General features: G+C 53.2%; 6 protein-coding genes across 6 annotated transcripts; 4 read left to right on the top strand and 2 right to left on the bottom strand.

Annotated features, from left to right (window-relative positions):
* Positions 1-1,501: 1,501 nt before the first annotated feature.
* Positions 1,502-3,429, top strand: J4E93_004660 (uncharacterized protein; the record flags this gene model as incomplete). Its single annotated transcript, XM_049342587.1, has 4 exons — positions 1,502-1,652; positions 1,714-1,809; positions 1,885-2,630; positions 2,680-3,429. The coding sequence occupies 4 exons, from the start codon at positions 1,502-1,504 to the stop codon at positions 3,427-3,429; spliced, it is 1,743 nt and encodes a 580-aa protein (XP_049200739.1).
* Positions 3,430-4,064: 635 nt separating this feature from the next.
* On the top strand, positions 4,065-5,150 carry J4E93_004661 (uncharacterized protein; the record flags this gene model as incomplete). Its single annotated transcript, XM_049342588.1, has 3 exons — positions 4,065-4,143; positions 4,200-4,297; positions 4,350-5,150. The coding sequence occupies 3 exons, from the start codon at positions 4,065-4,067 to the stop codon at positions 5,148-5,150; spliced, it is 978 nt and encodes a 325-aa protein (XP_049200740.1).
* A 3,491-nt stretch (positions 5,151-8,641) lies between these two features.
* On the top strand, positions 8,642-10,543 carry J4E93_004662 (uncharacterized protein; the record flags this gene model as incomplete). Its single annotated transcript, XM_049342589.1, has 2 exons — positions 8,642-8,863; positions 8,912-10,543. 2 exons carry the CDS (start codon positions 8,642-8,644, stop codon positions 10,541-10,543), a joined length of 1,854 nt encoding a protein of 617 aa, XP_049200741.1.
* Positions 10,544-11,301: 758 nt separating this feature from the next.
* J4E93_004663 (uncharacterized protein) lies at positions 11,302-11,912 on the bottom strand (the record flags this gene model as incomplete). Its single annotated transcript, XM_049342590.1, has 2 exons — positions 11,302-11,458; positions 11,512-11,912. 2 exons carry the CDS (start codon positions 11,910-11,912, stop codon positions 11,302-11,304), a joined length of 558 nt encoding a protein of 185 aa, XP_049200742.1.
* An 851-nt stretch (positions 11,913-12,763) lies between these two features.
* Positions 12,764-13,556, bottom strand: J4E93_004664 (uncharacterized protein; the record flags this gene model as incomplete). The annotated part of the gene is made up of 2 exons (XM_049342591.1): positions 12,764-13,008; positions 13,061-13,556. 2 exons carry the CDS (start codon positions 13,554-13,556, stop codon positions 12,764-12,766), a joined length of 741 nt encoding a protein of 246 aa, XP_049200743.1.
* A 309-nt stretch (positions 13,557-13,865) lies between these two features.
* Positions 13,866-15,536, top strand: J4E93_004665 (uncharacterized protein; the record flags this gene model as incomplete). Its single annotated transcript, XM_049342592.1, has 1 exon — positions 13,866-15,536. The coding sequence occupies one exon, from the start codon at positions 13,866-13,868 to the stop codon at positions 15,534-15,536; it is 1,671 nt and encodes a 556-aa protein (XP_049200744.1).
* Between the last annotated feature and the right edge of the window lie 98 nt (positions 15,537-15,634).

Below are 15,634 nucleotides of genomic sequence, written 5' to 3' on the forward strand. Positions count from 1 at the left end.
CATATCGTACGCAGAGTCTCACTGCTGTTATCCTTCCAACCCTGTATAGGGCATCTTCATTTTCATTACGCCTTCACTCACTCGAGACAGACACGTCTGACGAATTCGGTAAAGAGATGGAACTTGTGCGATCTGTACAGGGATACATTGTCGTATGAACCGGCCTGTGTTGAAGTACGCAGCCAGATTAACGAGTCCATGATGCCCTAAAAGTAGATCCGAGGAACAGCAAGGCTTCACTCATCATGGGACTGACACAGCATGATGGTCGGCCCTTGAAGGTGGGGTTTACTGATCTCATTTATCTGACTACAAGGTCTTTCTGAAGGGCCTTGGAAACGTCCCGATGTACTTCATAAGGCAGATGTACTAAACTTCCACAACGCCAGCTTGAATGCGACTTCAAATCTTGGCCATCTCATCCAATCAAGGTAACGTATTTATCTACGCCTAATTTTGACTGCGCATCTAGAGCTGTCGCGCAGGAGAGAGGTTGCGAAGGCATAGGGGACAATGGAGCTGGCAGGTTCGTTGGCTTTGTCTCGATGGTAAGATCCGGAATTTGGGCAAAGTGCAGGCTAGACTACGGTGAGTGTTTCTTTGTTTTATACAAAATCAACAATACTTAAGCTGACGATGTTCTAGTAGTAACCGAAATGCAAAATATCCTGACAAGCCTACCCTGAGCACGTCCAAAACCCCGCAGCTCAGCGTTCTCACTTGGGGCCACGCAACTTAGCCGCTCATATCTCACCATCGTCGCAATATAAGTGGCATCTTCTAACGACGAGCACACTGACCTCACAGGATAAGAAAGAGCTGGGAAAGTTGGTTTCAACTAGTGTCGCTTCCATCGGCCTGCGCTCTTACCTAGAGGGCTTCGTCTAGCTCGTCAGTGGCGGCTTCTCAGTCACAGCCGATCGACCGCTCACCGTAGCTCAACGAAGCGAGAAAGGCATAATCGAAAGAGCTGCGCGGACGTGGAAAGACCGTCACTTTCGCATCATCAGCAAGCTTCGTGCACAAGTATCAGAACAGTGGGTTTGCTTGGCCGGAGGCGCGGCTGCTCTCAGGGCTGTACTCCTGCACGGACCCAAGTCATCGCATCGCGCGAAACCTCCCACGACGCAGCAAACACGCCACACTTGCTGCAACATTACCAAAACTTCACCGGTGCCTAAACGAGCGAATCCCAATTACCTCGCGCTTTTTTGAACGCGATAGCTCGCGTGGTGCGTGCAGGCTGAAGAACGTCACGTGCTGCGCCTGGCGTCGCTGGAAAGTTCAAGAGTTGCGTCTCCGATCTCTTCTTTCTTGCCCTCCCCACACCACCACAATACGACCCAACCACCTCACCCACCGCGCACCATCGATCTACCCGGTCGACCATCAATCACGCGACACTGCCATCGCGCCCGACACATCGACGAGGTAATTCGCGAATCTGCGCCTCCCTTACGCGTCGACACGACATCGTACAAGCGTGAGCCCGACTCGCACAATGGCGGACGAGGCCAACCCACCCGTGTCTGCGGACACCACCAACACTGCTGAATTGCCGACGCGTTCTTCAGACGCCGTTGCAGAGCCTGCTGTCGCTGAGGCAAAGCCGGCTGAGGACGGTGTCATAGCCACCTCAGGTGTCGCCGAAGGTAACCAATGATCTGCTCGTAAATTTTGCAGGGCGCAGTAGCTAACGCGATCGCGAACTAGTTCCCGAAGACGACGCTGCTCAAAAGGACGATGCCGCGAAGGAAGACGTCACTGCTGACGCGCAGGCAGAGCCAACTACAGCCAGCGACGACGCAGGTAAGTTCAGCCATGCTTGATATCAAGCCTCGGGCTATCAGCGTATCACAATCGCGTACTAACCCATGATCTCAGATGCCGCCCCTGCCTCCGACGCGCCAGCAACGAATGGCACCCCAGCACCAAAGAAGGCTGCCAACGGCAAGCGCAAATCAGGCGCAGGTGTTCCCGAGCACAAGAAGAAGACACCGGCTAAGAAGGGAAAGAAGCCGCCACCCGAGCTGCGTCTGAACGTCTCGCCTGGTGACATGTTTATGGTTGCCATGCGGGGTTACCAGCCATGGCCAGTCATTGTTTGCGATGAGCAAATGCTCCCAGAGTCGCTCCTTAGCAAGCGTCCTGTCAGTGCTAAGCGCATTGACGGTACATACCGCGAGGACTTTCTCGAGGGCGGCAAAAACGCTAAGGATCGGAGATACCCGGTCATGTTCCTGGGCACCAACGAATTCGCATGGCAGGTCAACACTGAGCTGTTGTCATTCGACATCGAGGAGGTGAAGAAGGACGTGGAGTCTGGCAATCAAGGGAAAAAGAACAAGCAGCTGTGGGAAGCGTATCAGATCGCGGCTGAGGGTCACGACCTGGCACACTTCAAGGAGATGCTGGCTGCCCACGAATCTGCGATGCAAGAAGACGTAGAGCAGAAGGAGCAGAAGAAGAAGGAGAAGGCTGAGAAGTCAGCCAAGCGTAAAAGCACAGCCCCTGACGACTCCGAAGATGTTGAGATGGGAGAAGCTGGCGACGATGCTGCCCCTGCAAAGAAGGCGAAGGCCACCAAGAAGCGCAAGAAGGACGATCAGAGCGATGGCGAGAATGAGAAGGTATGGACCTCGTGTTTCCACTTATTTACACACTCTAATTTGCTTGCAGGCTGTAAAGACTCCCAAGATCAAGTTGACGACTGGCAAGACACCAAAGGCCGCATCGGCTGCGAAACCCAAGAAGGAGCCCAAGCCCAAGAAGAAAGCGAGTGAAGAAGCTGCCATTGAAACACCAGAGGAGGCTCCTTTGACTGAAGAGGAGCGACTGGTGAAGCGCGAGAAGCAAGTTCTCTACCTCCGTCATCGCTTGCAAAAGGGCTTCCTCTCGCGCGACCAGAAACCAAAAGACGAGGACATGACGAGCATGGACGAGTACCTGAAGCAGCTTGAGGCTCATGAGGATCTGGAGGCTGATGTCATAAGGAAGACCAAGGTTCACAAGGTACTGAGGGCAATCCAGAAGCTGGAAACTATTCCGATGGAGGACGAGTACCACTTCAAGCAGCGCTCCAGTGATCTTCTCTCCAAGTGGAACCCTGCTCTGGCGTCTGAATCTGAGCCTGCTGCTGCCAACGGCGTCAAGAGCGAAGAGCGGGAGAAGTCTGAGTCTGCCAAAGACGAGGCGCCGTCTGCTGAAAAGACCACAGAGGAAGACAAGAAGGACGATGCTAATACCGATGCCGCTGTCACCAAGACTGCTGACGAGGATGGCGATGTGCAAATGTCGGAAGCCGACAAAGAGGTCATCAAGGATGCACCTGCAGCGCAAGAAGAGGCTGAAAAGAGTGCAGAAGGCGTCGAGAAGGCGACAGCTGAGCCTGAGACGGCTGCTGCGGCCACGGATGATGCGTCCACCTAAACACGGCACGCTCACGAGCAATGAGCAAGGAACTGGCGTCTTCGGCTCGGTTGCGGTCGTCTTTCTGCAGCAATCTGACTGCAATACTGAAGCGCAACGGCTTGCGATGGTTGGTACGAGCATGCCTTAGCAGAACGCGCTCGGCTATCTCTATAGCTGGCGCACCAGCTTTCGTATTTTGGACGATAGGGTCATCAGTGTATATACATATAGTGCTGCACAAGCAGGTTTATTGGGGTCCGATGAGAAGACGCGGGCTTATTCTTTGCGACATGCGTCTTCTTTCATAGGTTACCGGAGATTAGTGAGCTTTAGCGGAGTAAGAGACTGTCTTAGCAATCGATAACAATTGGAATTATCTCTTGAACATGCCGCTGCTGTTTCCGACAGTGATCACATTGACTACTCATATCTTTGTCCTCTACGCGCATATGTCAAGGTATTTCGTGGCGCGCGCATCGCGTGGAGCAATGGATGCCCCGCTATCATTATGACGTACTCTTCGCGCGTTGAGCTCCATAACAAAACCATAGCCGCGCAAAGCTCCTCACAGCCCTTAACAACAATCGGGACTCGATACTTTTTGTCGCACGAACACCCAATACATCAATCAACACCCCGAACAATACTCCAATATGGCCAGCGCAACTAGAAAAGACCTGCTCAAGAAGGTCTACAACATGGTACCGCCCATGCTCGAGAGCTTTCACAAGGGTAAGGAATGATCTATAATACTAGCCCCCAACGTGGATTCTAACGCATCTGAACAGGTCAATTGGGTCGTGTAGCTGTCATTGGTGGAAGTGAGGACTACACTGGTGCGCCTTACTTCTCTGCTATGGCATCCGCAAAGCTAGGTTGCGACATGGTAAGAACATCCAAATACTCTTATATCGAACAACGTGCTCACTTTGCTACAGTCCCATGTAATTTGCGAACCCGGTGCCGGTGCGGTAATCAAGACATACTCTCCCAACCTCATGGTACACCCATACATGCGTCAATCGAAGAACCTCGCCAAGTCCGAGAGCGCAGACAGCATCACCTCGGAAGTAGTAGCCATGCTATCACGTCTCCATGTCATTGTCATTGGTCCCGGTCTTGGTCGCGACGAACTCATGCAGGAAACCTGCGCACAGGTCATCCAAGAGGCTAGGAAACAGGGCATTCCGTTTGTGCTGGACGCCGACGGCCTCTACCTCGCTCAGACAAGGCCAGAACTCGTGGACGGCTGCACTGAATGCATTCTCACACCCAACGTTGTCGAGTTCGCAAGGCTAGCCAAGGCCAAGGGCGTAAATGTCGACGAAGGCGATCCCTCAGAGCTGTGCGCCAAGCTGTCAAAGGCATTCGGCGGTGTCACCATCATCCAGAAGGGCGCCAAGGACTACATCTCCAACGGTTCGCACACACTGGTATCTGAGGGCGAGGGTGGTCTGAAGCGCTCTGGTGGTCAAGGTGACACTCTTACCGGCAGTCTGGCAACCCTGTTGGCGTACAGGAAAGCATACCACGACAAGATCTGGGACATCGGTACCGAGATGTCGAGGAGCGAGACGCTTGCTCTTGCGGCGTATGGCGGATCATGCATCACCAGGGAGTGCTCGAAGCTGGCGTTCAAGGAGAAGGGCAGGTCACTGCAAGCCAGTGACTTGACTGGCCATGTGCACACTGCTTTCCTCAACGTCATTGGCGAGAGGGAAGAGACTCCCATGTTGTGAGCTGGAAATGGCTCTTTTCGTGATGATAAAAGCAGGCGTCTATGACAAAGCACATCAGGTGTCAAGGACTGGCGTTAATACATAAGTAAATGTAACGATCTTAGAAATACATCTTTTCGGCCCTCTTTGTTCGTACCTTTGAGCGAAATCTTGGCGTAATATCCGAGTATATAAGACCGGCTTGATTCTCATACGGTTTGCTAAGTGTTCTCGATGAACAGGCATTTTATCTATTCATATCTACATACGCTGTGCGCTTGCGCAAGATCGCTGGGCAAGACTCCCGCGATATGAGGGAGGCTTCGGATGCTGGACGTTGTCATGAACAGGTTGGACTTCGACAAGAGGAATTGACACATGAGTACCTATGGCAGGATTATGTCCTATCACATGTGTACAGTAGTTTACTCCAACGAATCAAAAATGTACGTGACAATGTACATACCTAATTAGACGAACATATTATACTCTAAAGAGCAAGATTTCTAGAACCCAACGTACAAGTAAGCTTCAAGGCTAAATAGCGATTCGCAAACCCCCAGTATTGTAGATATCCTTTCAAGGCTAGACACTACAGAAGACCTGGCACTTAGACAATACTTCAAAAACGTCACACGGTTTAAGAAAGATGCCATGAGCGCATGCATATGCAGGGCATCTGAAAATAGACGGCGTGCATGTTAAAAAAGCTCCGGCTATTGAGGATCGCGTTGGTGGTGGTACTGATGAGGCTCGGCGACTGCGCATATGCAAGGGGCGGGTTCGGGCTGAAAGAGGATTATCTGACGGGAATCTGCCCCAATGTAAGCAGCCTTGATCGGCTTCGGGGCTACTGACTTGATGTTGGCGGATAGAGAACTTCCTGTCTAGGTGTATGTACGCGCTTCGCCCCAAACGGTTGCCTTTCTTTGTCCTCCAAAATATCGGAATGCATTCCCGCCATCGTCTGTGCAACAAGAGGATCAGTGCAGCCATGTGTAGACAAAGGGTGCCTTTAAGCAAGGCTATCGTCATCTACTTGTATGTATGTGCATCTGTTGGTTCACTTCTGCACTTCTGATCATCATTGTTGCAACATGGCACACTCTGCAGAGGACTACTATGACATGCCTGTCGAGATGCTGCCGTCTGCAAACTTCGCAGGCCGCCCTACGAGCGACATCAGCATAGGCATGTACGACGGACTCTGGGATTTGATGTTCTCACCCTCCTCTTATTCGTCGGAAGACGAAGCGGCAGAAGAAGGCAACGAAGCCGCTCCACGACTACGAACCCCACCGAGATCCCCTCCTTCGCCTGCGCAAATAGAGTCGCCAGTAAGACCAACAATCAGAGTAAGGTCACCGACGCTCAAAAATGAGGAGAGACTATGGGGAGAAAGCTGGGGCAACGATGAGAGTATGATAGATCGGCCACGATTGAGGAAGAAGTCCCAGACAGCACCTCCCGGCGGCTTTGAAGCACAGGCTACACCACCCCTGGAGCCACGGCGAGCGATCAGTGTAAGGTTGAGCTACTCGAACATTATAAGGAGAAGGCGGCCGAAGTCGGATGAGGGGTTGGCGAACTGCTTGGACACCAGGAAGGTCTCCAGGGACGGGCGATTGGGACCACGCAAGGCATTGCCGAAACCACCATCAAGCCAGGATAACGAAGCGACACCTCATCATACGACGCGTGCTCTCGGCTTCTTTCCCGAGAAATCACGAGGGCAGGAGACTGTGAAACACAAGCAGCTTGGAACGCTAAACACTCTGAACACTGCTTTGGCGGACTTTGAGTCGAAGAGATTACCTACCTCGCCCAGCTCGATGCTAGAAACACCACGAGAATGTTACGCAACACCACCAGAGCGGCTTGGGACAAGTGAAACCTCAGGTAGCCCACGCTCATCTCGCTCGTGGGGTCGGAAGTCAGTCCGATCTGTCAGACCTATTGCTCATACAACCCACTCGCCCTCCTCCGCACGGCCAAACGTAGAAGCCCACCATACGCTAAAGCGCAAACACCAACGTGGAGATGTTGACGCGGCTGAACGGCGGAGAGTTTATCTACCCGGGGCCATCATACTGGCAGAGCATCCAGCTAAGCTTCGCAGAGATTCTGTCGCAACGCTTGACCCCAAACTAGACTCGCCAGGAAGGCGAACATCGGATTCCGCAGGGCTGGATAGTATAGTAATCTTTTTCGAGGAGTTTGGTGTGGTCGCAAAGGTTACTGAAGCCACCTTTGACCAGTATTGGCTACGACAAAGTCTAAAGATGAGCGACGCCATGGATGAAGAGATGGAGGACTTTGTCGCCCGCAAGGCAAGCGTATCAAGCGTGAGGGAGGTAGGGCCAATGGGTCCCCGTGTCACACAAGGTCCTCCCGGGTTGAAGTCCTCGTTCTCGTCCGCGTCATCTGTGGTTTCTATGCACCCACCAGAAAAACGTAAGCGGAGCAGGCTGCGAGGACTGCTATCACCAGGCCTTCCTGGCGCAGCCTTTCTCAAGTCCCCTGCAGGTCGGGGACAACAGATGGAAACTTCATGACCAAGATAGCAATAATGTAGATTGGATCAATAAAACCTTAGGGAAATGAGCCGCGTACCACGATTCAGGCTGGGGTACCTGGGTACCTGGGGTGATGCGCTGCCAAGGTGTGATCGCGATGAGGTGCCATCCTGAACGGGTAGTTCACGACACATGGGCTGGCGGTTGCCAGTATGGGAGACGATCATTGAGCCTGGACTCTTCAATTGCTGACATGTCTAACGCAAGGAAGAAAATTGATGGCGATCCGCCGTTTCCGCATTTCGCGTACCCATGGGCGATGACGACTGATGGCTGACTATTCAGCCGTGCGGTAGACGCTTTGGGAATAAGAGGGACATTGGCGCGGCGCCAGAGGAAAAACGTGTGGGTGACGGCTCTGCCACTGACAGCACAGTTTGCCAAATGCGAATGGACGCATGAAACCTGGTAGTCCCTCACCGAGTGTGGGTTCACGATAGGGTAGCACTGGGGAGTCCCCAGGATCGAGTGGCCAGGGTCATGGTGTTGGCTTCCGTGTGCCAAAAGTGAGGCAGCGAATGAAAATTGCGTCCGCCCCTTTTTGCCCAATGAAACGTCAGACGGATGCCATCGATCGCCAGCGAGGATAGCCCTTCTGAGCTCACCTTGGCCCTTCGTCCACCGCTCAGCGCGGGCCGCATTCGTCAGACGCTCTCTAACACGAGCCAGCGCATCGCTCGTCCCCCATGCACTCAGGTGGTGCTAAAAGCACATCTTCCCCTTCGCATCCCGCATTCTCACTTATTCATCGCCTCACACTTTTGACATAACCCCATTTGCTTCCTTCTTCACCACCACCATCTACCACCACCGTAAGATTTTCCTGCACAGACAAGCCCTTCTTTGGCCGTTGTTGCTGATCATCGTTTCGCCCAGCTTGCTTCTTACACCGCTACCACTATTCTTACCAACCCATCCCACCACCCCTCAGACGTCATGGCCTCGACTCTTGCGAATAGTAGCAGTAGTAGTAGTAATACCTACGTCGCCTTCCTCGAACAAGCCAAGCACGACTTCTGCATGAGCAACGCACACCTCTCAGAGGAGGAGCTAAACCGCGCGTGGTTCCAGGCTGCCTGTCAACCGTCGCAACCCTCCATGGCTCACCAGGTCCCACGGTCAATGGCCTTCAACACGTCAAATATGACCCAGCTCCCAGTATGGACACATTTTTGGTCTTCTCGTCCCTGATCTAACACCCACTAGACAACTGGCTTCGAATCAATGGACCGGACTCGCTCTGCTCCCGTCATGAACCGCTCAGACTCGGCCATGACCGACAGCCTGCACCGCTCAAACACCACCTACTCTGACTGGCCTTCAATGTCCCAAGAGTCCAACACCGACTACACGCTGTACTCTGACACTTCCATGCGAAGACAGGCGACTCTTCAGTCGATGCCAGAGACTGCTTACAACAGCATCGCTGAGTACAGTGTTGGCGACTACGTCAGCAGCTGCATCCAGCCAGACAATTCATCTTCCCTCCCCACCCCCCAGCATTCACAACAGTTGCAACTGACACCCAGCTTGCAGTGGAGTTCGTCTTCGGACGCCTCCTCACCCAGCACACCGTCAACCGCTCTGATGACCCCTGTTACTCAATCTAGTAACATGAGTCGTCAGGGTAGTTACAACCCTTTGTTTTTTGATAACATTTCCATGTCGCGTAATCAGTCAAATTCTTCATGTATGCCCATCCTCCCAGAGGATGGGTCGTTTCCTTATTCCTTTAACGTCGCATCAAAGCCCATCAGCGAGTCCGCTGATGGTTCTCATTTTCTCAACTTCACTGGCTCCTCCAGTGAAGCTTTCCTTTCTTCATCTGTTCCTGCAAGTGCGCATGCACTTGCCTCTTCCGACAACGATCAGTCGTGCCTGGCGGAGGATATGCGGAGGTCGACTTCAGCTTCATCAAGCGAGGGTTACTCGAGCGAGGTCTCTGCACCTTCATCGACCAACTCTCGTCAATCGCAACGCGAACGCGAGATCAATGCGCAAGCTGCGTCTCGCAAGATCGCCCCAAAGGCAATCGACAACAATGATGCGACCGAGTCTGCGTCATCAAATGCTCAGATGACAAGGATAAGGTCTGAGGATGGATCCTCTAAGACTGTCGGTGTTCTGTCAAAGACACCGTACGTGCGTCCTCAACACCCAAAGATCAAGTGTAACTTTTGCAACGAGCGACCCGATGGGTTCCGTGGCACACATGAGCTTGACCGTCATATTGCTCGCGCCCATGCCTCTCGCAGGAAGGGCTACATCTGCGTCGACTCTTCAGCCGACAAGAAGTTCCTCGCCAACTGTAAGCACTGCCGTAACAAGAAGGTGTACGGCGCGTACTACAACGCTGCCGCCCATCTTCGCCGTGCGCACTTCCATCCCCGCAAGAGGGGCAGGAAGGGCAAGAACGACGAGAAGCGCGGTGGCATCGGTGGCGGAGACCACCCGCCCATGGAGTATCTCAAGCAAAACTGGATCAAAGAGGTGGAGGTCGACAACAAGCCCACCCCTCAGTCGCCCGAAAGCGCTTCCGACAACGACGCATCGGAACAAATCGACAACACCTTCGACACTTCTTCGTACGAAGTAGACAACACCGCTGTTCCTGCTGCCGCCTACCCTCCGTCGCAACAGCCGCTTCCCATGGCTATGCCCATGCAAGTACCCATGATGGACCAGGTCCCTATTGACCCAAATCAATACATGGACTACGGTATGAACATGCATGCGAATGAGCAGATGGTGTTTGACAACAACACCTTCTTCGACCCCAACCTCCCTGTCCCGACCGACATGAGTAACTTCCAGTTCGACGCGTACCTGGGTCCTTGAGCCCATATATCCCTTTCCTCCTTCCTCCCTCACCCCCTTTCGCTTGACTCTTTGAGCCACTGATGTATATAACGTTGGGTCTGCGCTGTTTGCTTTTTTCATCTTCGGCGTTCGATGTATTGACCACCAGTTTGACTTCCTATGGAGCGGCTGTGGTAGGTCTGCATTATGGCGCTTTCTTGGTTTTGTCTTTTCACGCTCGCCGACGTATATGATAGAGATTTGCTGGGCTTATAGAGAGTGGCGCTGTCCCTTGGGGCGCTCACATAACGTATCGATGTTACTGTCGCATAACGTTAATGCTCGTGTAGCTACTGCTACTGGGCTTCAAAGAAAGAAAAATACAATAATCAACATAAACATGTCTGCGTTGGTGTGATGCTTAGTTCTATGCTTTCCTCTCTAACCCATCTTCAAGTACTTGCGTTCAAGCTCACTCAACAATAAGTAAATGTAGGTTCAAATGTTCGCATGTCTTTTCCGAATACATTCTGACAACATATTCAAGCACGCCTATTGCTAAGATGCCCGTCAGCAACTCGTCTATATTATAGATTACAAAAAAACAATCCTTCGTGTACTTTTGGTCGCTTCCAAAACCAAATGGTCGTATGACTGATGATGAACATTGATCTGATGGGAAATCGTGTGCAATTCTCCTGCCATATCTCAAGCATACAGGTTTACTAGCCAGCTCACTCTCGAAACCCACACAAACTAAGACATCGTCTTCTATTCCGCCTTTAGACCAAAAAGACCTAGTAGCTAGAGTTGGGGTAGTTACCACCACCCTGTGTCGAGTTGTCAACGGGGTTGGCAGGTCCACCAGTCTGGCCCAAAGCACCACCAGTCTGTGTCGCCTCGCCCTTTGACTGCTTAATAGCCTCTCTCGCCTCGGCTTGTTCAGCCTTCTTCCTGTTGAATTGTTAGTACACGTCCAACCCATTCATATAGCATCCAACACTCACCTGTCCAGATCGCTCGCCAGATCAGGCTGCTCTCCACCACCACCCAGACCCTTCCCTCCCTGAGCCACCGCATCGGCTACACGTCCCTCACCCGGTGCAGCCATTTGTTGCCCATCCAACTCCTTGTGCCTTCCTACGTCTTCATGGGTCAGGCCTTTGCTCTCTTCACCCGCTGGTGCGCCGTGGACGCCCATGCCTTCCTCGAACTTTGCATTTCGTAGGCCCTCGGCGTCGGTAGCTTGCTTGGTGGGGATACGTTGGTCGACGGTGGCGGCGTTGTCGGTGGCGTTGAATTCTGTTTGGACTTGCTCTTTTGGGTCTTTCTGCGCTGGGTTGCCGGGTGTGGTGTAGGCTTGGTCTAGGGAGGGCTGCGAGGGGCCCTGGGGATCGAGACCTGACATTGTTGGTGTTGGTAAATGTGGTTGTTGTTTGGGTAGGTAGGATGTCAATTGACGGATGAGAATTTGGTCGTAGAGAGTATGTAAGGTTGGAAATTACGTGGATTGGGTTTGTATATGGGAAATCAGGCTGGAGCTGTCGAGGATATTGTTTTGGCTATCTGCCATTGCTATGACGTCTGCGGGGTGGGCCCGTCATTCATGCCCGCCCCACCAATGCGCGCCGTTGTCATGTGAGGACGTGGAAAACAAACGTCTGAGCCGCGTTTTAGTCTTGCCTCGTAGTCATTGGTATCGGCGCGGCACGATGGCGGGAGGACTAGGTGCGAGATCGGTCCCAAAACTTGCATGCGGCCGTGCAACGAGGAACTAGATAGATACACCCAGGTTTTCGTCTGCGCTGGTGCCTACAATAAAATCAACGTATTCAGGTGAAGAACGGTGCACTCGTGTAGACTTCCGGGTTATACATACATACATGGTATATGTAGTATTGTTTGTTACTTGCTGATATAGTAGCTGACGGGTTCAGGACTTCTCTTGAACGGAGAGCGTGCTTGCTAATAAAACATGCCTCGGACGACTTTACTCAACTAGTGTTATGCTGGTGATTATGGGAATAAATATCATACCATCGCCACAACCTCGTATCGCCTAATGTATGATAGAGGTATACGCACCGTAACCCTACAGGCTGGAATAATGAGCACGCGAGCTCAAACTCCCAACACACCCAGGGAGTAACCCTGTGGGCTACAAAGCCGACCAGCCCATAACCTAGATATCCCTGAACGCCTTAAAGATGATTCGTGACCAAACGCCTTCGCTATGCTTGTAAGATGAACAGCCAGATATCACTCCATTTCCATTTCCGCGTCCGCCGAGGGCTCCCTTGTTTCGACGGTGTTTGTAGTTTCGCGGCTCTCTCGTTTTGATTCGGCTGCTTTGGCGGCTCTTTCACGGGTTCTGCGACACCACTCTTCTATTGATTCGGCACCTCCTCCTTCGATTTTGATGGTCTTGGGTTCGGCTGGGACTCCCAGAACGGTGCCTTGGAAACGCGATTCGACGCCGGTTTTGCTGTGCTTCTTCATTAGGGCTAGGGAGCAGTTAGTAAGTATACAGGTGTGTTGAAAGGCAACCGGACATACTGTTCAGGTAATCCTCCATTTCCTCCTGATCAAGCTGCTCTGTTGGATTCGTCGCAACTGGCTTGTAGATACCCGCTATGCGCCTGATCTCCTTGTTCTGGTCGCCTTTGACCCATTCAATGAATTCGGTCACGTCTGCCGTGTCTTCGGCGTCGCGGCGGGCTGCCTCGTTCTCGCGGGCGCCCGTCTCCTCGTTGTACTCATCAAGGGGTTTGCGCAGGATCTCTTTCCACAGTTCTTCCCCGGCTGTCATGGTGGGCACGAGAAGGGCGCAATCCTGCATCGCCATGCGCACATCGCTAATGTCTGGGGTGAGGTCGTTGTGGTTGGAGAAGGCATTGTAGGCTGTGCGCTCTGCTAGTAGGGATAGATAGCGTGCCGTGAGGTCTACGATGGTATCGACGGCCGAAGGTTTGCCGTGTTGGAAGCCCGTGGCGCGTAGAATGTGTAGGACGGCGGGCCGCAGCAGGTTGAGGAAGAGGTCGTTCTGGGACATGCTGGCGGCGGTGTGGGCGATGGAAGATGCAGAGGTCCGCTGTGGTGTGGTGCTGTTAGGGCGGGAACAGCAGGCGCATGGTGGGACTGTCCGGCGCAGCGAGTGTAAGGAAAGTGAAGGTACGCGACTGGAAAGCTTTGGCCCTTCACTGCGGTGAACGCCAAGGCCGCCGCCCGTGGAATGCCAACGCTTCCGACTCACCTACCCCAGCTTTCCCACAACCGCGCGCCCTCGCAAATGTCGCGCACCCAGGCGCGCAGTCCCATATCTCCGTCCTGAACAACGAAATTTCCCGCACCGCCGCCCAAGATGAAGCTCAAACTCAAGAATCCGAATGCGCCTTCTGGCGATGCGCCGCCCGCCGCACCTCCCCCATCCGACGCGCCTACACCCGTTTCCGCGAAGCCAGGAGGCCTCAAGCTCAAGTTGAAGCCCTCAGGACCCGCGGCTGGTGAGCCTGCCGATGGCCAGAACGGCGAAGGCGCCAAAGTCAAGCGCAAGTACACCAAGAAGCCTAAACTCGATGAAAGCGGCAACGTTATTCCCCCGGGAAAGCCTGGACCTAAGAAACGGGCACGCGAAGACGGCGACGATGTCGACTCACCTGCCGCGAAGCGCAAGCCGAAACCCACCGCGAAGAGCCTCGCCATGGCTAACGACAGCGGCGACGACGATGACGATTACGCCGCGGTCCAACAACCTCCGCCCCAGCCGATCAAGTCACACAACCGCACTCAGTCTATCAAGCTCTCCATCAAACCGAAGGGAAGCATGACCTCGGCGAGACCAGCCATCTTAAAGGTCAAAGGCGCAGGAAAGCCGCCAGTCAGACCATATGGTGTCGGATACGACAGCGAGGCAGAAGAGGCGGAACCTGACCCGGCTATCGAGTCTCAGTTTGTGTTGCGCATGAAGCCAGGCCCAGATTGCGATTTACTGCGCAAGTCTATCGAAGAGAAGACTATCGGCAAGAGTGTGTCACAGGGAGGGCCCGGCGTACACTTCCGATTCTTCGACCGCGAGGGCCGTCGGGCTATGCTCACTATACAAGGCCGCCACTATGCTGCGACTATGGTTGAGCTACCCGCAGTTATAGAGTCACTGAAGAGTTGGAACAAGAAGGACTGGGTCAAGACCGCAGACGTCTGCCAGATGCTGCTCGTCCTGGACGAAGTTAAGAACGAAGAGGAAGCGAAGAAGTATCCACTGCCATCCTACATCTCCCCAGACACCCACCGGTTTCCCCACGGTCTGACGCCACCTATGAAGTGGGCTCGTAAGCGACGTTTCCGCCCACGCAAATCATACATCGACGTTGAGCGCGCCGAAGCATCGTTACATCGACTACTAGAAGCCGATGAGCTTGCCGAATCAACCAAATATGAGATGGTTGACAGTGAAGCCGAGAGCTCGGAGGAGTCAAGTTCAGAAGAAGAGGTCGACGACGAGGAGATGGCAGACGCTACCCAAGTGGAAGAAATGGATGCCGACCAACTGGAGCAGATGCTTGCCGAAGGACTCATGGATGACGAGGTCGAGTTCCAAGGCGACAACGACCAACTGAAGGCCTTGCTCGCAAACAACGACAATGTGCAAGTCGAACAAGCCGACACACCAACAACCGCTCACGACGTCGCCATGCACGCTCTTAGCCAGAACGGAAACATGGTTGTCGAAACCGAGACAGCAGCGTCCACACCTGCAGCCGCGACATCCGCAGACGACGATGATGATGACGACGACGAAGATTCCGATGAGGACGTCGATGAGGTGGACGAAGCCGCCGCAGCGGAGGAACAGCGTCAAGAGCAACTTCGGGGCGAAATCGCAGAGTTAGAGAGAGCTATTGTCCAAAGCACAGAAGCACGCGACAGACACACCAACTTCCTCTTCAAGAAGCGCGCACAGACTCAAATCGACAAGCAGAAGGCGGATCTTGCTATCAAGCGTAAGCAGCTGAATGAGGAGGCTGATGAGTGATTATACTTGGGCTAGATTCTATTCTTTTCCATTGAAGGGTTGGTCATGAACGTTGGGTAGCGGTGTTAGGTATATGTAGCATCGCTTTGGCGTTCTCA

This window comes from Alternaria ventricosa (assembly GCF_023758065.1).
Source record: "Alternaria ventricosa strain BMP 2768 chromosome Unknown scaffold_6, whole genome shotgun sequence".
Taxonomy (NCBI): domain Eukaryota; kingdom Fungi; phylum Ascomycota; class Dothideomycetes; order Pleosporales; family Pleosporaceae; genus Alternaria; species Alternaria ventricosa.